The following is a 22,261-nucleotide window of genomic DNA, read 5'->3' on the forward strand; positions in this document are numbered from 1 at the left end:
CTTTTGGCTTGGAACACCCCCCCACCCCGCGGAGGCAAATGGGGTGATAGGGGGGGGACTAATTTTTGTCGCTTGCGCATGTTTGAATAATATTATTATTATTATATTCTTTTGGTGTGCATATATATATATATATATATATATATATATATAGGGCTATAACACCATTACATCCCTAAAACAAAAACTCACTATTTGCTGACTGGGCATCATATGATACAAATCGTCTCTTTTTGTAGCCTCTCTACTACACATAGCCTTAGACAAGTCATGTGTACAATACTTCTTTATTGACGACGGCAAGGAAGACCGAGGGTGGTTTGAGAATGGTGCAAAAGTGATGACGACAAGGAAGACAGAGGGTGGTCTGAAAATGGTGAAAAGGCAACGTCACGGTGGTGGAAGGTTTTTTCCAGACTGGTCCAACTGGATGACATAAAATACAAATGATTTGGACGGCTGTGAAAATAAAAGTTAAATAGAGAGAAGATGGTGAATAATTTGGTCAAATAAAAAGATAATACAGCTATAACTTCATGATATACAACTTATGATGCATAACTGACTTGTAAATGTAATTATATAAATGATATTCGCTTTGGCTAAGTGAATTTGTTGTTTATTGCTTTAAGAGTTCCATGTCCATAATAAGTGTTATAATGTACAACTTATGATGCATAATCCAAGTGTTATAATGTACAACTTATGATGCATAACTCAATCTTAGATGCTTCATTAAAAGTTTTCAAATGTGAACGTATCGAACCAACATAAGATCTAAGATTGGCGTCTTAATACATTGATTTATCATCATAATAATATATAGAGTCAACGCGAACTCTGTTGTTCTTTTCTTGCATGATAGATGGGTTGTAACAAACTAACAATGATTAAAATTCATTTACACCTGATAGACGTATTTATGATGTAGATGCATCCATGGGCTTGAGAAGGTAGGTTTGGGTATCCACACCAAGAGGATGGGCCAATGATTCAATTCAAACGTTTGATAAAAAAAATATATTATCCTAATTAAGCCATTAAAGCACGCTCCAACATGTGCATCAATTTAGATCACTTGTTACACAGGTCATATCCAGTTTATACGATTTTAAGTATATCCGATTTTCAATAACATATTAAAAAGATAAAAATACAAAAAATTTATTATCTTGTGATCTGCTTAAGGTAATGGAAGATTGGTTGGACAGTGTATGTGGATGCAGAGACGTCTTAATAAGTGGTACTTAACAAAAATTGATGGTTAGGTGAAATTGTAATTTTATACGCAACTTATTTATTAGATTTTGAGTGTGCATTTTTTATATATGTCATAAAGTATTACTTTTATTAAAATTATAAGAAAAAACGAGTTGGCTCGGGTTTTTTTTGTTTGGCAGAGCTTGAGCTTAAAAATCCAGCTTGTTAAAATAAATAAGTTAAGCGAAACTAACACGCTTATATTCAAGCCCGAGCCCCCACTTGAAGTGAAGTGAAATGATTCAGTATACTCACAACACGACAAGTGACTGAGGGAGGCGATAATTTATGAATTCATTTACTTTTGGAATAGATATAATCAATGGCGAAGCTTGGACGAAAACATATAACTGAGTACGTGGGGGATTAGCTTATAAAACCGGTTTATCTATATAAACCTATACATAACATTTAACCACATTAAATAATATGGAGTGTGTGTTATAGATTTTAAACGTAGAACCTACGGTTATTTATTATTATAAAATACATGTAATGCATATGCGTACGTATATAACTGGTTTGTGAAAGGAGGAGCTGTACGCGTTTTGTGTGGATCTAACATGGGTTTTTCTTTGGTGGGCTTGTGGAGTAGTGGTTTCACTGGTCAGGTTACTCTAAAAGTTGTTTTATGTAAGATGACTAAACACGAGAAAACGTGTCTTGACAACTAACATGTATTTATACTTTTTGCATTTGATACTTTTGGTGTCTTTGTGTCTGAATTAAGTTGTGGATCTAATTAGCCGAGTCCATTATGTCCAAGTTCTATTAATGCGGTTTCTAAAAAAATGGGTTTTTGCCATTCAAAAATGACTAATAACACAATTTGTTATCTCTTTACCTTTTGTTTTGATGTAAACACAACTTTTTTTTATATATAAATAATTAAATATAGTATCATCATGTAACATCTCAAATTATTAAATAAAGTAGCTGTTGAAGTAGAATATTATTTTATATTTTACATGAGTTATAATTTATAAGTTTTTTAAACTTTATATTACAAGTTGAAGGAATTAAAATAGAGATGTCTTTGGTATGTTACGTGCAAATATTAAAAGCTTAAAGTTTTGTTGTTATTTAAAGAAGTAGAAGGACATAGTTTTCAAACAATCCACCACTCAAACCATAATCACACTATTCCTATCGAGATTTCGGTAAGTTTTATCATCTTTATCAATCACCATGAATTTATGGATTCAGTTTTAATTCCATAGAATTAAGTTTTATATAATGTTGTTTAGTATAGAAACTTCATGCTTTATGTTTATAATATGCCATAAATTTCATTGTTTAATTTACTCATGGATGAATCATAAAACTAAGGTTCTAAGTAATTTTAGATTTTTGAATGATTTAATGAACATGTGGCTAAATGACTCTTGAATGGATTTTAATATCTTTTGGTTCATAATTACCAGGTTTGATGTTTCTAACATAATACAAGTGTTAATTTTGGGTTTGAGTTATGAAAAAGAGTTAAATAATGGAGGAAGCATAAACATGATTTTTGCTACTTTTACACTAGTTATAGGTTGTTTTAATAAAATCATATAAAATCAACAGAGTGTCTGTTTTTTGTGTTCTTTACATGTTTGGAAACCTTGTAGAGCATTTTATGCAGAATTTTAAAGCAAAAGAAAATGTGGTCGTTTAGCAGGTAAAATCATCCAATGAAAACAGCTACGCAGGAAGGGCTGCACATGATTTATTTAGTTTTCTAAAAACAAGTTAAATATTTGGAAGTCAACGGGGCGGACGAGGAATCCAAGTTGCTATCAAACTCACATTGACGTGCAAAGGTGTGTACCTTGAGTACTCTAATCTAGTATGTAAGCCTTACACTTAGTGTTTGACGTGCAAAGGTGTGTACCTTGAGTACTCTAATCTAGCATGTAAGCATTACACTTAGTGTTGCAAAAATCCAGGTTATGCGTCGATTAATCCTCGATTAATCGCTAGTCCCTATTTCACTAATTAATTTTGGGCTAGTCGTCAATTAATCGGTTAATGGTCAAATCCGGCCAAAATTGACTGTTTCCGGCGAGATTATAACCAAAATTAGCGGTTTCCGGTGAGATTCTGACCAAAATTACCGGTTCCTGCGAGATTCCATAAAAAACCAACGGTTTCCGGCAAGATTCAAGCCAATTTCCGGCCAAAATGTGTTCATGTATGTATAAAACTGAAAATTACATATAAAAATGTGTCCATGTATATAGAAAATTGAAAATTATGCATTAAAGCCTGATCTGATAATTCCTGATTATTGGATTTAAGTGCTTTTTGAACTATAATAATAATAATAATAATAATAATAATAACTCGATTAATCTCGATTAGTCGCTAGTCTCCACCCCACCGTTCGACTAGCGATTTTTACAACACTGCTTACACTATAACTGTGCATAGGGTTAATTTTAGCTTTTAATATATTTATTTCAATCATTGAAATATAAGTGGTAAAATAAATTTGTCGAAGATCACTATTTATATATTTGGAACAAATTGAAATGAAAATCTTAAGACGTATTTTAAAGGTATAATCAAACTAAAGGTTGTATAAAGTTTTTATCAGAACTAAAAAAGGGACCATTTTTCCGCTTAGCAACTCAACTATTTATAGAATAAGTTAGGGGGTGTGCACATCACTAAAAAAAACTCTTCCATGCTAACGAAATTAAAGAGCAGGGTGATGTCTTGGGGTGATTTCTCCCTGCTATTAATTACCCTTTTTTGTGTTACGTTTAATACCAATATAATGAGTTGTTTACTTCTAGTTGAATCATTCGTGTCTTTGGTGCTGGGCTTCTTTGCCCATGTAAGAGTCGTGTCAAAAGGCCCTACTCCGAAGCCAACTCGGGTCATTGATGGTGTCAACATCACGTACGGACTCATACTATTATCGATTATCGTTGCTGCAATAGACGTGGTCACGGTGTATGTCAAAGGATTTAAGATAGGCTGTCTGCCACTTTCTCCTGTTTAATAATGATTTGGAGGCAATTGGTATTTCAATATTGAGAATACCCACACCAGGTTTAAGTAAGAGGAAGTGGCATACGACCTATCTTAAACACGGTGACATACACCATGACCATGTCTATTGCAACAATGATAATAGAAAAGAGTATGAGTCTGTGCGTGATGTTGACGCCATCAATGACCCAAGTTGGCTTCAGAGTAGTGGCTTTTGGCACCACTCCCACGTGGGCAAAGACACCCAACACCAAAGATACGAACGATACAACTAAAAGGAAACCACCCATTGCATTGGTGTTAAAGGTGTGCACAAGGGTGATTAATAGCAGTGTTAGGCCACCCCAGGCCATCACCTGCCCTCAAATTTAGTTAACATGCTTGATTTTGGTGTTAGCCCTGCTTGCGGTGCGCACATATGATGTATATATGTGTGAACCCTCGGGTGGGCAAAAGTGAAATTGCACTAATTTTGACGTTATTTTACTAATCTCGTGAAAATAACGTTAAAAGTGACGGACGGTTAATCAGGCATCATGTAGTGGCGTTGATAGCCGATAGACAAGGGTACATGCACCGATCAGCCGGTCCCGATGATTGAGTGCTATGTGCCTTATGTCCAAGGCTTGATGCAAAACTACTATCGAGCCGGGGGTCTCACCGGAAGCAGCCTCTCTATCCTTATGGGGTAGAGGTAAGGCTGTCTACATCTTACCCTCCTCAGACCCTACCATAGCTTTGCTATTCATGGGATATACTGAGTACGATGATGATGATGATGCTTGATTTTGGTGATTTAATGGTTTTTTTACTACTGTTTAAGTGGCTTTAGAACATTTCCATCTCATCAACTACTTTTCGTGAGTGGTTTTTATGGAGTGGTTTACGGTGCTGTGAGAGAAAATACAGTGATTAATCTGTATATTTGAAAGTTCTCTATAGATTTTTTAGTACTTTTTGAAAAGTGGTTGTGAGTAGAGAGAGAAAAAATAATGATAAATGCATAAAAACGTATTATTTAAATGAAAATGAGTATTAAAAATATACTTGAGGATGAACGGTTGTTGGATTCATCGTCTTTGACACATGTAACTATGGTGGCTAAGCTAATTGACATTTTGGCGGAAGTTGCACCTGATGTTACTTTAAAGCTTCAGAAGTTTACGTCTCTAGCTGAGGTGGTTCCCGAGTTTGCTAGACTGATGGATGGCATTGTATCGTGCAATTGACATATATATGAAGGTAACAAACTTTATGTTGAAACGGGTTAGATTGACTAAACACATATGACTGAACTATTTTTACCCTTAAAAGACTACTTTTACCATCCTTGTTACCAGTTAAGGGTAAAATAGTCCAAATGTTGTGTGTTGGATAGAATTAACTTATATTTACAAATCAACCCTATTATATATCTAAACATCCAAAGTTTATTTTTTTTTTCTAAACAGTTATATATATGATTAGAAAAATATATTGATCCAATAATAATATGTATCTTTCAAAACATTGATTTAGAAGAGACATATTAATATGTGTCGAAACATGTTGGATTGACTACTTGACTTAAAACCATATGAATGGGCCATTTCACCCTTAGACAACTTTTACCATCCTTGTTACCACTTAAGAGTAAAATAGTCCCTTCATATGAAAATGTTGTGAGGGGATATAATTAATTATTATTAGTACGTAAAAAATTGCATTGCGCCCTCCGTTTAACATTACAAGACATGTATTTCAATGGGTATAACGGTCCATTCTGATCCTTTTTAATTTCACAAATGCAGTCTCATCCATGGCTAGCAGAATCAGATAAAGAACAACTCTGCAAACTCGTGGATTGCCAAAACTCTCATTAGAAGCATGCACACACGCATCACAAAAACTTTGTATGCTTAATAGCGCTTATTAATTGTATTTTGACTTTAAATGTTGTGTGGTCAACGTATGTTATAGGAAACATGAGCTTAGAGGTACAAAGTAAATTTGTTTGGTTTTTGTATTATTTTTAATATTTCATCTTATTATTTGGGGGAAAATTTCAGTTTCCAAATCCAAATTTTTTATTTTAAAATCTTATTATATGAACATCCTAAAACTTGTTTTATTAACAATTTAACATCTTTCTATATAATTTAGACAAGTATTGTGTCCAATCCTTTGTTAGACTTGATCCCCAACTCATCCTTCCAATGGTGGTGCATTACCTTAGATTAGATATAGTGATATTAGTTTTGGCTAAGTGAATTTGTTTATTAGTTTAAGAACCGGAGGTCCATATAAAGTTGTAAACTGTAAGATGGAGATTTTGTATATAGAAGGAATTCATAATCACAACTTCAAAGAATCAAAGTTTCCAAAGATTAAACTATTATAAAAATAATTTGTATAAGCTCTATTTGTTTATAACTCATTTAACTTAATCATCACAAATTGTTTAACCTAGAAATTGATAGGCACTAGTCAGACGGTTGGGTAGCGACTAGCGATTATCGGACTATCAAATTTTTAAATATATATATATATTTTTTCAATTTTGAGTTTTGACCGATTTTGAACAAATAGCGATTAATCGACGACTAGTCGGTGGGCTGCTGATTGCTTAATCGGGATTTTACAACTTGATTACATCCATTTACATCCGATCTACATATATTACTCATTTATGACGTAGCACTATCCATGGGCTTGCATGTAGTGCTTTCATTTAATGGGCCATTTGATCCGGATATTAGCCTGACGACCGGCACGTTTGAGAAGGTAGCTTTGGGTTTCCGTACCAGAAGATTCGTCAAAGAAAATTCAAGATAAACAATTGCATAGCTTTGATCTTGCCAACAGAATTATCCAACTGAAACGTTCGATAAAACTTATCCTCTTAATTAAGCCACTTAAACACGCTCCAGCATGTACATCAGTTTAAACCACGTGTTAACACGAGCCACATTCAGCTTATACAATTTTAAGTATATCCGAGTTATATCTAACATATTTTCCAAGTCACATTTATTGATTCAAATCGTTAAACCGGAAACCGAAAATAAAAATAATAATAATAATAATAATATTGTTTGAGTGACATGAAATAAATAGTAAAAGTTTCTTTCGCACATCTTTCATCTCTGTTAACAACATATCTCTGATCTCCGATCCAGATCCAATAAACCAACCATGGCGACCACCGCACCAGACGTGTTATTCAATCTACGTAACAACTTCTACTTAGGCGCATACCAAGCCGCCATCAACACCAGTGACATACCTAACCTATCGGAAGATGACGTCATCGAACGCGATTGCCTCGTCTACAGATCCTACATCGCACTCGGAAGCTATCAGGTACCTGATTCCGTTATATATTATTATTATTATTATTCACTCGTTTACTCAATTGATTTGGTTAATTGATTTGATAGCTTGTGATTAACGAAATTGACTCGTCTGCGGCAACGCCTCTACAAGCTGTGAAGCTGCTCGCGTTGTATCTGTTCAGTTCCGATAATAAGGTGAAGCTTCCTATGATTTATATTATTATTTGTGAAAATTGTACAAATAACTAGTGTAATTATTGTTATTATATTAGTGTAAAGTAATAATAATTACTCTAGTTATTTGTATCGTTCATTAGGTTAGGTTAATTCATTTGTATCGGATCTCACTCTAATTAGGTATAGTTAGTCACTGCAGTTAGTCTGATACTTAATTTTTTGATAGTTAATTAGGTAGTGTTAGGATCAAATATACACACCTCTTAACGCTCGTACAAATAACTAGAGTAATTACGTTAACAATAGAGTAATTATTTTCCGATACTTATTTGTATGTTTAGTAGGTTATTCATTGTACTGGATCTCACCTCTAATTAGGAATATAACATGAATATAAGGGACAACATCACCTTGAAACAAAAGGATATTGTAAAAATCGATATAGGCGGCTGAATACTCGGTGCTCGGTAGGGTGCCGAGGCAAGTTTCGTCAACTCGACCAACATTACTCGTACTCGGTCAAAGCTGGAGCTACTTGGTCCAATTCGGACTAGTAGGATTTTTGCTGTTTTTTCGCGTAGTTTTACTGATTTTCACTGTTTTTCATATATTTTACTGATTTTTGCTGTTTATCATCAATTTTCGTTGTTTTTCTCGGAGATACCCTGGAAGAAACGGTAGGTACAGCTAGGCCGTGAACAGCCAACCATCGCACTGTAAAAATTGGATAGGTTCTTCGAATCAAACGATCCGCGGCTGCCAATATATCTCTCGGTAACAAAAATGGCGGAGTATTCACAGGGGGTACTGCAGAACATGTGCGAGCCCCTTCTAATGGAAAAATCAAATTCAATGAGGATTTGGTTCATGTCTATAATATTGATTTAAAACTTTTGAAATACTTTAGTATTTGAGCATGATTTTTTTGATTTATATTGATATTCAAGCATTTGGTTATCAGTATTACTAAACTTATGATATTTGACATATAAAATTTCCTTAAATTTTTTTTTTTACAATTTACAATGTTCAAATAGGCCGAGTACTCGCAACTCCCTAGTCAACCGACCTGGCTGCGCTTAGCGACTTTTGCAACCATAACAGAACATATAAAATGTGCTTCTTGTCTTCCATGGAAATTGCAATGGTTTTCATTTTTAGATTCCACTAAACTTGCAACTTCTGTTGAAAGTTTAATTATGGAGTTAGGGGTTGTATAATATTAAACAAAAGGAAAATTTATATCTAGAATGTCACTGAAATGGTGAAATGTATAAACTGCATTATTGATGATAATCTGATATATAAAATGACATTGGATTGGTTACAAAAGCTGAAAGAATCAGCTGTTTGTTAATGAAGATGAGCATAAATGGCCTTAGTGTACATGTTCTTCCGTTGTTATTTAACGGATCAAATGGACCAAATGTTTTATTATAATTTGGTTTCTAAATTTTACAGGAAAGCACAATTTCAAGTTTAAAAGAGTATTTGGGTGATGCTGCCATTGGGAACAATCCAATACTAAGGCTTATTGCAGGGACCATATTCATGCATGAGCAAGACTACAATGAAGCTCTTAAACACACAAATGCTGGAGGGACCATGGAATTGTTGAGTCTTACTTTGCCTTTTACTAAAATTATCTATATCTTATTTGTTTAAACGGCCCCTTATAAATGATACATTTTATATGCAAGAACCATAGACTTAATACATTATGTGCTTTCCAGATATGCATTGAATGTTCACATTTTCCTGAAGATGAACCGATCAGATTATGCTGAGAAGCAGTTGAGGGTTATGCAACAGATTGACGAAGATCACACGCTGACTCAGCTTGCAACCGCATGGCTTAATTTGGCTGTGGTGCATATTCTTCTCTTTAGGTCATCTTATACAATATCTAGTATTTTCCTATTATTAATTCTCAAACTGTTTGGTGAATTAGGGTGGTTCAAAGATACAGGAAGCATATCTTATCTTCCAGGACTTCTCTGAGAAGTACCAGATGACCAGTTTAATACTTAATGGGAAAGCTGTATGCTGCATGCACATGGGAAATTTTGATGAAGCTGAATCATTTTTACTAGAAGCACTAAACAAGGTAAATTTCACAAGTCTATTTTTAATGCGTACAACCTCTTTAAGTCATCTAATTCAACATTTGGATTATTATTGTTCTGGTAATTCGTTATAACTGTATTTGTAAATTGACGACGTGCTTTGCGGGCTATCCTGGCTCGACGCTTCTTCTTTCGATTCGTATTAAAAATGACCTGTCTCAACGAGAACCTGTTTTGATTTGTTAGCTAACCCTGATGTTATTTTTTGATGCACAAATATAGGATGCAAAGGACCGTGAAACACTGGCTAATTTGGTTGTATGCAGTCTTCATCTTGGGAAATCTTCTGCACGGTTTTTAAGGTATGAAAATTGCACATTCTTTAATGATATCAGTTTTATGAACAGAAATGAGGATAATGGATATATGCATTATTTAATAATTTTTAAAAAGTGCTAAATTCTCTTGACTTGTCTTTCTGATTAGCTTTCTAGTCAACAAAACTATGATACACAACAAAATCTTGTTATTAGAAAGGTGGCAATTTCAACCTTTTAGATACAAATGGTCGAATGAGTTGATATATATTTTTTAATCTTAACGGGTCAAATGGGTTGAATGTTTGAACTGAATTGAAAACGGATTGGACGGGGTTAAATGGGTTGAAAGCCATTGTAAAGGTATTTAAATGCCTACGACCTTCTACAGTAAGTGTTATTGTAATAATATAGATTTGTAATACACAACCTATTAAGTATTAATTTTTTTTTCAAAGTTTGACTGGACCCCCCCGGCCCGTAAATGATATCTGTTTAGTTCCTAACGTACTATAACTCGTTTGCTTTGCAGTCAGTTGAAACTGTCCGATCCAGAACACCTGTTGGTCAAACGGGGATTAACTGCAGAAGAAAATTTTGATAGAGCCCTGCAAACAGTTGGTTGATCAATGCAAGTGACTAGCGATACTGTTCTTTCCATCTTTTCAAGTCTTATTGATCATTTTTAGTGTTAACGGTATTATATCCGACGAACTTTTTCTGAAAGACTTCTGTTTAGCAGTTATGTGTTCAATATATATTGTGTTATGTTTCGACAGAGTTTTATTCAAATTTTATAATGAGAAACAGTTAAAAGACTAAAAATATATAATAGATATTCTAGAGTTTTATGAATGTCACACCAGCTGTATGCCTATGTGTTAAAATTATATGATTTTTTCACTGTGTATTTGTGTAATACTGCAATGCTTAAAACTAATGATTATTATTTTTTAATTTTAAAGATATTGGGCCCGGTTGGGTTATCAAGCCCAAATCAGATCCATTTATCAAAACATTAACTTGACTGAAGCACGGCTTATGCTTAGATCTTAACCGGCCCAGGCCCGACCGCATTGAGTTCTGGTTCACGTCTTGACCCAGATTACATCAGTCAAGCACTAGTTTAAATCTATAAAATTTAAAAAGTGGACAGTGCTAATTTTCAACGTTCTTTTGGTTTTAGGATTGCAAACAAGTTTGAGCCAAGTCTGAACTCAACCTCACTTGACTTTCTTTAGACTTAGCTCATTAGCTCGAGCCTGGCTCAGTAGCTCAACAAGAATTTGTGAAGCAGTCGGGGGCTCGGATAGAAAAGCTCGAATATCCCTTAATTCAAATATGGATTAATGTGGTTTCTTTAACAAAAAATATTTCAAATATGTAAATGGTCACAACAAAATCCGAGCTTAAGTCAGATACGTTATTGAATTTTCTTTTTTGACCGGAGAGCGTGCATACATACACTTTCAACTTAGCACTTTACTAAAATAATCACAAGTGCACTTCGCAGGATTTGAACCTTCAACCACTTGGTTGAGGAACACACCATTTTACCCTCAGAATGTCCATTTCAAAACAAATACGTTATAGATAAGTCTAAACAATGATTTAAGGCTATAATCATGGGCTTTATATAAGTTGGAGTTTAGTTGTCCAAATCAATCTTGTAAACTTTTATTTAGTCTAAACAATGATTGATGTTATCATCGATGACTATTTTTATAAGTTCGAGTTTGGCTCATTTCAAGACAAAACATGACCCATAACAATCTTGTCAATAATTTTATAATGTCTAATCAATGACTAATATTATAATCACGGGTTATTTTGTAAGTTCGAGTTTGGCTCATTTCAAGATAAAGACACAATGCGCACAATCTTGTCAACAAATGGTATGAGTGATTTATACAAGTGAATTGCATCTAACACCGAACTTTTTGATGAGCTTTTGCATCAACTGTTCCTCAAAAACTTTCGGTCTCATCAACACTCCAATTATGTTATTCCCATCAAACCAATGTGTGGGAGTGTGGGACTCTCTTTATCTTTTCACTGTTTTATGCCCAAAAAACACACAAAATGTTATTGATTTTTTATATTTGTTTAAACTAAATGTTGTTGCTTATATACTTATATAACCCACGGTAACAATTTAATCAGTAACACTTATAACTTTCACTTTCGTTCTTAAAGATAATATCAATGCAAAAGTAACTTCTTATGTTATAAACTTTTATTTAGTTATGTTGTTCAAAATAATCAACAGTATGATTGTGATAAATTTATTTAATTAGTTCCTTTCGGGCAAACGTACTTACTTCTCCATTAGACCGAGATGGTCCTTGTAATAAAAATGAAAGTTATAACTGGCATTAGTTAAATTACTGGTAAATATAATATCAATAATAACTCATAGTTTGAGCTATAAAAATCCAATATACCATCACACACTAAAATATAAAAATTAAGATTAACAAATCAATTTAATAAAATAAAAAATATATATTTTACTCATGATGTTACAAACACCAAACAATTAGCAAATAAATATATTTCTTTAGACAAATGAATTCATCCAAATTGGAAAATTAATTAGTTTCAACCAAAAGGATCCAAATCCTTGTTATAATTTTCTGCTTCTTCATCACCACCCAAGAAACCATGGTTCAACATCATGCTTATAGGATCAACTTCTATTTCTCCTAAACCCGAAAAAAAATCATCGCGCTGACTGCCAATGCCACCATGATCGGGCAACTCTGGTCGGTAATCTTGAGGAAAACTTTCTTCCAATACTTGTAATTCATCTTTCACTTGTATGCCACTTCCTAGTAGAGTTGGTCCTTCCTCTTCTATGCTTTCTTTTTGCGGTTGTTGTTGTTGTTGTTGTTGCTCTGAGGGTTCACTGGGGGTCTTTGGGGGATGTGGGGTTCTAGTGGAACCGGCTAGCGCATTTCTTTGTGTCGGCCATGGATGATTGTGTTCAGAAGTGTAGGTAATGACCAACATGTTGGGGTCAGTTCGGCTTCTTTCGACTTGTTTTCTTGCCGAGCAACCTTTTGAACTGCTACATCTATAGTACCCTCTGAAAATTGTCACAAAAATATTTATTTCACCATATAAAAATTAAAAACTGGAACTTGAAATTAAAAAAAAAATCCCTAGCTATAATTTTTACTTTTCAAGTTAAAATGCTAGCCGGACAATACGATACATGTCTAAACCATGTCTCTAAAAATATGTATTAATTATTCATCTACTGTTTAACACATGACTTGAATATTATATGTTTCATCCATTTTTTCCGTTGATATGTTTCATGTGTCTTTAAAGTTGTGTTTGTTTTTGATTAAAACATCTGCAGGATGGGTGATGTCTGCAGGCGCGCAGACATCACCCATGAAGACTGTTTGTTTTTTTTTTAAGATAAGATCTGAAATCAGCTTCTTTTATCTTAAAAAAGAAGCTAAAAATTATTGCTTCACACATCTTCACCCTACCTGCTCTCCTGCTGCCTCCTCTCCAACCATCCAAAAACAACAATAAGCATCCCATAAACTCCGGCCAGATATGATTCACCTCCGTCATCGCCTCCGGCAACTTCATCGTCGCAAAAATCCTCATCACCCCACCGGAAAACTCAGCACTAGCCTCCGGCACTTCAAACGCAATCTTCCCTTCAACAATTGACGAGTAGGAGCTAATATTATACGTCTTCACCGTCATCGATCCGTTGGAACCCTTGAACGCGATAAACGATTGAGCCCCCGCCATTCCGGTCCCGATGGGATTAATCGCCCATGCCACCCATCCATTTCGAATCCGGTGTACAACGGTGAGGAAAACGGGAGAAAGAGTAGGGTCGCCGGAAATACGCCGTTTGAGACGCCGGACACGTCGCCGTCACGGTTGGAGACGGAGGAGACGTCTTCTGGCGACGACGAAGACGTTTGTGGCGGTGGTGATTCGAATAGTAACAATGGAGTTTCTTCTACATCGTCTTCTGGAACTCCTTGTACTTCCCTTTCTTGGTGATATTAATGAATTAATAAATAATTTATTAATTAATGTGTTTGTATTTTCAGTTTATGCAGACAGTGTTAACTTATAAAAACAAACAGTCTTATTTTTTCAGCTTACAGAGCTTCAGACCATATCTTCAGCTGCAGATATAAAAACAGATGAAATCAGCTTACAGACAGTTTATGTCTGCAAAAACAAACAGCACTTTGTAACCAAATAATTTTCTAAGGCATGCAAGTCATTTTCCATGCCAACCCTCTATCCAACTAGATGAATACATTAGTTGTAGGTAATTTAATTTTTAAATGTGTTACAGTAATGTTATTAGTTTATAATAAAGGCATATATAAATCCTCACTTAAAATAACCTACATTGTGTAAAGATTAGTAGGTTGCTTATATGGAAATGCAAAACATGTTAACTTAAAAAAAAAAAAACCTATGCATTATGTATGCATGAAATGAATATCAGGCAGATGTTGACTGGCCAGCCGCGAAGGGGGTGCGGAAATCCGTGGCCTAGATGGCGCACCGGCATGGCTTAAAGTGTACGTGAAGGCTTTTAAGAGAGAGCGGGTGTTCTATATGTGGCTACGGACACGATCCACATCCCTTTGTGAACATTTAAAAAATTTGAAGATGAAAGAGACGAATTGAAAAGAGGAACTGAAAAGAGAAAGATGAAGACGTCCTAGAGGTAGAGGGAAAGAAGACGTTCGATCTTTCACAAACAAATATTCTTAAAATATTGCGCACTTGTTCTTATAACAAGTGAAACAATATTTTGTTTAAACTTATTATTGGGTTTTTTTTCTTTTTCATTAGAAAACGTTTTTTATTTCTCAAGTTACTAATGAAAAAACTTTGTAAGGTATTAAAGATTTGGACATGAAACTGACTCTTAATTCTTAAGTATTATTATAAAAATTTACCTTTTTAATAACTTTATTATTGTGCGACCTCTATTATATATTGTACTTGTAACAAGTGGCTATTTCTTCAATATTCCTCTATATTACGTTTTGTTGGGCAACCAACGAATAAAAATCCATTTCCCTTCAAAGAAATATCTAAATAAGTACATTGTATAAAAAAAGGTAGTAACATCAGACATTATTTCACACATCATGCATATACGTACAGCGATTTATTTATTTTTTACCTATATATTTATACACATATATAGTATGTCATGTAGTTATACAAATCAAAGTGTTTCTTTATATATTACTATTATGAAACTATATGTAGGACAATGTATGCAAATACGTACTGCTTAGTATTCACTATATTACTTTGTTTATATTAAGGTGATAAGGTTGAATGTGTAATATAAATATTATATATGCATGTATCTTACACTCTAAGAATTTAACTTTCATTGAAACAAATTAGCTACAGATATATATGTATGCATGTGTGTGATTTGTTGAGTACGGTTGTTGTTGTTGTTATATATGTATGTACAAGTGTGTGAGTGTTTGTGTGTATATGTATAATATTTGTCGGTAATTCCCTAGTATGTAATCAACGACATATAGGTCAAATCAGGTAACTCGTCCATGATATTGTCACAACTAATTGACCTTGTCTAGTGTCATCAATTCGTAGGTTATTCATCGGTAAACCATGTTGGTGATCCTCAATGAATTCTTTCCCACCAACGACTTTTTCGTCAATAAAGGTCCTCCCTCATATTTATAGTGCAAAACATGTCAAATGACAATGATTCTACAACTAAATTTGATTAAGAGTCAGCTATATTATATGTTAAGTTGTTAACTAGCTAGATAATTTAAAAAAAAATCTAATTAGATAGTTTTAACTCTAGGTTTGATACGATTGTCTAGGTTTAACTCTTCATACACTATAAAAACCAGGGATGTCAATCGTGTCGGGTTGGCGGGTTGATGAGTATTGGGTTGGCAGGTTAACGTGTTGAGATTCTTTGACCCTAACCCAACACATATTTTAATTTGTGTTGTGTCGTGTTGACCCATTTAAAATCGTGTCGTGTTCTGAACCCATTTTACGTTCATATACGAATATGAGTAATACATATTGACTTGAAAATAAATTTAAACAATTAATTACTCCTATTCATATAAAACTAGTTAATAATTTATGATAATCTAATTGTTTTTGTGTATTTATCTCTCATTCTCAATTAACATACTTAGGTTCACAAATTTAGCTCAAGATAAGAACAAACGAATGAAATAACCAGATAATAGATCGATAGTTAGAACTAATAAAATGAAAAAGTTACATGCAAAAAGTAGATAATACCAGTGTAAAAAGAAATTAGTTTTACTTTTAAAAGTTAATTGACATATGAAAAATCAAAAATCTTTAAATTTCTCTTTAAAATTTAAAACTTCTTATCTCTAAAATCAAAGTATCAACTTCTCTAAAATTGTTAAACGAGTTAATAAGTCAACCCACTTTTTAACGGGTCGGGTTCGGGTTGACCTATTTTTTATACTTGTCGGGTTCAGGTTGACCTGTTTAAGAAAACAGGTCGTATCAACCAACCCAAAACCTATATTTTTTCATGAAACAGGTCATATCAACCAACCCAATACATATATTTTTTCGTGTCGAGTTTCGGGTCGTATTAGAAATTTACACCCCTAATAATAACTTCAATCAAAATTTTTATCTGTTGTGCATTAAGTTAAATAGAAGGGTGCATTAAGTAGAGAATGTACATGTACGTACCTTGGATAAGGAGAACCTTTAATAGGCTTTTGACCATATTTTCTCCATGCCCAAAGATCCGATGGAACCACTTCACCTGTTGGTCTACTATTTACAGGTGTGGGTGCCGGTATGCACACCACCTTCTTTGCCTGGCTCTTCCTGCTCAATTATTACCATGGTAAGTTTTAGTAACAAACCCTAAAACCAGCAACCAAATGATATTTGCATGTCCGAAACAACAAGTTTTGGAACAACAAATATATTAAAATATCACTTATTGTCTAATGTGCTTCGAACCATATATACTGATTCGAAATGTATATATTACTTGAGTGTAACGATGGCATCATATCGTTAACAAATTTTGACTGTAATTCTATGTAAGTTGTCGTATACTCGTATGGTCATTATATTGTTAGCATATTAAACTCATCAATGAAATGACGGCATCTAGGGATGGCAAAAAAGATTGAGCCCTACGGGTATACCTGAAACCCGAAACAAATGGGACGGGTATACCCGAAACCCGATGAGTATGAGCAAGGTATGGGATTAGGTTTTAAATATTTTCGCGGGTACAGGGCGGGTATGTGATTAGATGATACCCGACCCGATTACCCGAAACCACATACCCGTTTACCCGAACCATATACCCGGAAAATTCTTTGTATTTCGTACACGCTTATATATATGGAGTGTATTATATTTAATTTTGTAATAATTCTTATATGAACACAAGGGTTTAAAATAATTATAATGATAAAAATTGTACTTGAAAGTCACAACGGGTATACCCGATTCCTGACAGGTAATTACCATACAAATACCCGATGGGTAATGAGCCTGGTATGAGACATTTTACAAGCGGATATGAGTATGTGATTACCAATACCCGACATTTGAGTTGACATAAAGTAGTGTTCAATTCATCAAGGTGTTGGTTCTAGCTTAGACTATCCCCATCAATAATCTCACAATCTCAATCTCACATTATAAAATTAATTTATCTCTCTTCAATCTACAAAATTTAACCCACTCTAATGTTTTATAACTTATTATATTTAACTTTTTAAAAAAATCTAAAAACACAGTCTTACTTAGTTTTTTTTTGTGAGCATTCCGGTATAAATTTCGTTAAAAATGGAGTTTGTTTAAAAAATCGTATTTTTTATATAAAATTTTAGTTTTAACCATTATTGAACTATCTTATTTGAACCACTAGTTTTCTATTGGTTAGTCAGATTTTTTGAATAAGATTTATAATCTAAAAAATCAAACATTATCTGTTCACAAAAATAAAATAAGTATCTAAATTCGTATTTTAACCCTATAAATATTATAAGAACTTTCGTATTTTAATCAAAACTAATTATAAATTGAATTTATTTAATTAAAAAAAGATGAGATTAGGTTGTTAATGGGAGTAAAAGATTAGAGTGGGTTAAATTTTGTAGATTGAAGAGAGAGAAATTAATTTTATAATGTGAGATTGAGATTGTGAGATTATTGATGGGGATACTCTAAGCTAGAACCAACACCTTGATGAATTGAACACTAGTTTATGTCAACTCAAATGTCTAATCATATATTTATATAGTTAAGATATTATATAAAAGAACCCTAAAAGTAGCTCAAGATTGAAAATATAATGATAACAAAAATATAAAATAAAAGGACAATTAATCTGAAAATTCCATTTCATGTGGGGGTCCTGTTTGGAGACAGTTATTTCATGTTCAATCATGATATGACATATTAACAACTATTCAACTTCAAATCACACAATCAAATTGTTTTAACTTTTAAATAATCATTTATATAGAAAAAAAAACGTTTATAAAACATGATCAAATTGTTTAATCATGAAGACACTAACAAACATCCAATCCTAGCCTCGTATACAAACTTAAATTAATAAATCAGCACACGAATAAACACCTATAATAGCTTAAAATGATATCCATATTCGAATATGAGGAAAATACATAGGAGCATACAAATAAACACATATAGACAACATGTACGTAAGCATGAAATCAAACCAAGTTAATTCATTTGAAGGTGCCTAAAGCGAAATAAAAATTTCAAGGCTTTTTTTAAAAAAAAATGGTTCGTACGTACTTTGTAAATTCATTTTCATGAGATGTGAAAAAAATCAAAATTTGAAAAATCAAATGTTTTTTGTTTCTTAGAGTTAGAGAACTACATGTTCATGTAATTCACTCTCTAAATTATTATAAAAGATACAACTAAGTCTTTGATATATAGATTATAGAGTAGAGGTTTACCCTAACAAATATGTAGATCCACATGATCTGTCTTTTGTGCATCAACAACTCGAGTCTAAGCAAATCATACAAATTAAAATAATGACACTTGTTAAAAATTGCTTAAAAAAGTATCATCCCCACGATCTATTTTTGAGTCATTAATTATGAATAAGACAAAGTTATATAAACAATTGAATGAAATTAAGAAAATAAAAAAAAATTAAGTAGAAACTAAAATCAAATTATATAATACCAAATAAATATGATATGTATTGCTGTAAAATAATACATGTACTGCACAGAATCTTTTGAGTTTTAAAAACCTATAATTAAAAGAAACATTTATATATACATGATAGCTAGGGATTCAATGAATATTTATTTTTTAACTTACAAATCACAAAAAGTTCTACCAACCATTAATTTTTTAATTTTTCCAATTAGAAGGTTAGTATTATAAAAAAGTGAAAAAATATATAAATTTAATTAGCTCGCAAAATTACATATGTGTATCTAAAACGAGGTTATATATATGTAGATTACAAGCTATATATGTATGGTTTCGGAAAAGATGAGTTATAACACATAAAAAAAATAAAAAGTAAAAGTTTATCGTTTAAGAGTGGTTTTCACAAACTTTTTAACAATTTTAATGGTGGTTATTTAATCTGTATATTAACATTTCCAGATACGTACAACCTCAAAATGATATCAAACAAATGATTATATACGGTATTAAAAGCTCATATTAATATCAAATAAATATGATTATGCTCAAAACGCTATCAAACAAATGTGATTATGCTCAAATTAATATCAACTAAATACGATTATTCTCAAAAACTCCATAAACACTTCTATAACACGTTTAATTTATTCGATCTTAAGCATAAATCGAGTGTGCGTGAGATCAACTTGTACGTATACAAGAGACGCGTTTAATAATAAGATTAAAAAATATCATAGAAGTTGTAAAAACGAGGTAAACAAATATATATATATAGGAGTAATGATCAGTAATGAAGCAATATGATATGCATATTATATCATAGTTAGTATATATTTATAAATTAATTCATTGAAGCAGTTTCCAATAAGAAAGAATATATTAAATAATATATGCAAGGTTGATATATAGATATATATATATATATTTATACCTTCTCTTGATGGCCGGATTTCGCGGTGATGAGATCTGTAACGAGGTGGTGGAAGCTTCCAGCAAACTTCTTTTAGATGAAGAAGAACAATTAGAATTAGAATTTGATGTCATGATCTCACTCTTTGCACCATTTGATGATGATGAAATTTGTAGCATCTTTGAGAATATATTATTATTATTATTATTATTATTACTATTATTATGAATATTATTATTATCATCAAACCCTAATGGTTTATGATTATTATTTTCATTCAAACTTGTAGTAGTAGTTGTTGTTGTTCTAAAGAAGCATGGAGTTGATGATGTAATATTAATCCCTTCATTAATAATAAATGGATCTGCTAGAAGACTTGTAAAGGGTTGACCAAAACCCTGATGATCATGTATAATATCACGGTTTGCTGTTGACTTTTGGATCATCTGTGTCGCTTCTTGTGTTTCTTGATCATCAAAGTAGTTCCAATGATCCGACAATCCCGGAGGATGATCATTCACACTTCCTGGCCGGAATATATCCGCTAAATCACCTTGAAAATTGCTCTCCATTATTATTATTAATAATATTATAGACCAGCGTATACAACAAGAGTGACGGGACTTCAAGAATTTTATTCAAGAAAGTGTTTCGTGACAAGATAAATAAATCTATGTGATTTCTCAACCAAAGAAGCTGAGATTTGAATATGATAATGGGTTTGAATGTTTATGGTGAATGAGTGAAAATGATATTAATAATAATAATAATGTTTAGGGTTTGAATGAGAGAGATGAAAGTGGAAAGGGAAATGGAAAGAGAGAAAGACGCTGACTTTTCATATATGACAGAGAGTTCTATTCCATACGAAAAGTGAAGGAAAAAAAAGGTTTGTATATTATTATTATTATAGATTGATGATGATGATTAGTTAATGGGAATATTAAAATGGCCATTATCTGACTGAGATATGTGATATTATTATATAGTTTTGTAATATACATCCAAGATTATATTCATTTTGTTTATTAGTTTGTTTGTTCATCTTTCCGTGTTTATTAAGAGTTTAAAAGATTAATTAAATGTCTTGGTAACTATAAATTGACTATTTACACTTGTTTCATTTTCAAATAAATCTTTGATTGATTTTATGTGTTTAATATTTTTGGAAGTCACTTGGCCAACACTCAACATATAAGGTGCATTTCACTTGATCTCAGGGTTCTAATATTAGAACTATAATATTAACCTATGAAACTGACCGATTAAACTATCAAAACCAAAGAAAATCAACCTTATTTGCTGATTTGAAATACGTACATTCTAGTTCACGGTTTGAAATTTAGATCCGACCATGTAAACTGAATTGCTCCTTTAACATTTAATATTTTGTTTAATTTTTATAATTAATTTAGGAATATAAAGTTGCGTGTATAATGTGTATGTGTGTGTGTCTATATATATATATATATGTATGTATGTATATATATATGTATGTATATTATGTCAATGAATAATCTTATTATTATCTAAAAGTTTAATATGAAATTATAGTTTATTTATTTATTTTGTCTCAACTGCTAAATTATTAAAACTGAATCTTAAAACGGGGAAATTGGTTGGTTTGACCGAACCAACCTAGCCCGTTTGGTTCATCTTTTCTCAAAACTGTAGTTAGCAATTTGGTTCGTGATGTCTCATATAATGAGTTTTCATGGTTAGCAAATCTTTTTTTTAAAGTTGCTTAGGTATACTAGAATTCTAAAAAAGATAAAAAAAGATATAATCATGACTCATGAATAAAAGCTATTTACCGGTGTGGAATGGATAAGTGTTGCACCTAATTTTCCTCATCAACAAATAATAATTCACTAGGCATGCATGAAGTCTAAACCTCTATTTTGGCATTACCATATTGATGAGACATAATGAAAAACAAAAACCTAAAAATATCATTATGGTTGGTAATGAGTTACGTGTTTATGCCTCGATGGGACAACCATTATA

At 32.6% G+C, this 22,261-nt stretch overlaps 2 protein-coding genes across 2 annotated transcripts; one reads left to right on the forward strand and one right to left on the reverse strand.

The window, feature by feature from the left end:
* Nucleotides 1-7,332: 7,332 nt before the first annotated feature.
* LOC143608957 (coatomer subunit epsilon-1-like) lies at nucleotides 7,333-10,855 on the forward strand. Its single transcript, XM_077083845.1, has 7 exons — nucleotides 7,333-7,584; nucleotides 7,662-7,751; nucleotides 9,195-9,346; nucleotides 9,467-9,602; nucleotides 9,685-9,840; nucleotides 10,082-10,161; nucleotides 10,649-10,855. Exons 1-7 carry the CDS (start codon nucleotides 7,417-7,419, stop codon nucleotides 10,740-10,742), a joined length of 876 nt encoding a protein of 291 aa, XP_076939960.1. The 5' UTR covers nucleotides 7,333-7,416; the 3' UTR covers nucleotides 10,743-10,855.
* A 1,796-nt stretch (nucleotides 10,856-12,651) lies between these two features.
* LOC143608973 (putative WRKY transcription factor 14) lies at nucleotides 12,652-21,184 on the reverse strand. Its single transcript, XM_077083856.1, has 3 exons — nucleotides 20,276-21,184; nucleotides 16,864-17,004; nucleotides 12,652-13,204 (listed from the first exon to the last, which is right to left on the reverse strand). The coding sequence occupies exons 1-3, from the start codon at nucleotides 20,824-20,826 to the stop codon at nucleotides 12,718-12,720; spliced, it is 1,179 nt and encodes a 392-aa protein (XP_076939971.1). The 5' UTR covers nucleotides 20,827-21,184; the 3' UTR covers nucleotides 12,652-12,717.
* Nucleotides 21,185-22,261: the final 1,077 nt, after the last annotated feature.

This window comes from Bidens hawaiensis, unplaced genomic scaffold (genome assembly GCF_021521415.1).
Source record: "Bidens hawaiensis isolate Kalapana, Puna unplaced genomic scaffold, B.hawaiensis_p1.1 tig00419464_1, whole genome shotgun sequence".
In the NCBI taxonomy this organism is placed as follows: domain Eukaryota; kingdom Viridiplantae; phylum Streptophyta; class Magnoliopsida; order Asterales; family Asteraceae; genus Bidens; species Bidens hawaiensis.

Bases quoted from the DNA above. Each gene is read 5' to 3' on its own strand.
- LOC143608973 (XM_077083856.1), bottom strand. From the start codon at position 20,826: ATGGAGAGCAATTTTCAAGGTGATTTAGCGGATATATTCCGGCCAGGA. The intron at 17,005-20,275 runs GTATAAATATAT...ATAATTGAGCAG, and splicing joins AATCCGGCCATCAAGAGAAG to GAAGAGCCAGGCAAAGAAGG. The intron at 13,205-16,863 runs GTACGTACATGT...GACAATTTTCAG, and splicing joins AAAGGTTCTCCTTATCCAAG to AGGGTACTATAGATGTAGCA.
- LOC143608957 (XM_077083845.1), top strand. From the start codon at position 7,417: ATGGCGACCACCGCACCAGACGTGTTATTCAATCTACGTAACAACTTC. The intron at 9,603-9,684 runs GTGCATATTCTT...TTGGTGAATTAG, and splicing joins CATGGCTTAATTTGGCTGTG to GGTGGTTCAAAGATACAGGA. The intron at 10,162-10,648 runs GTATGAAAATTG...TTTGCTTTGCAG, and splicing joins TCTTCTGCACGGTTTTTAAG to TCAGTTGAAACTGTCCGATC.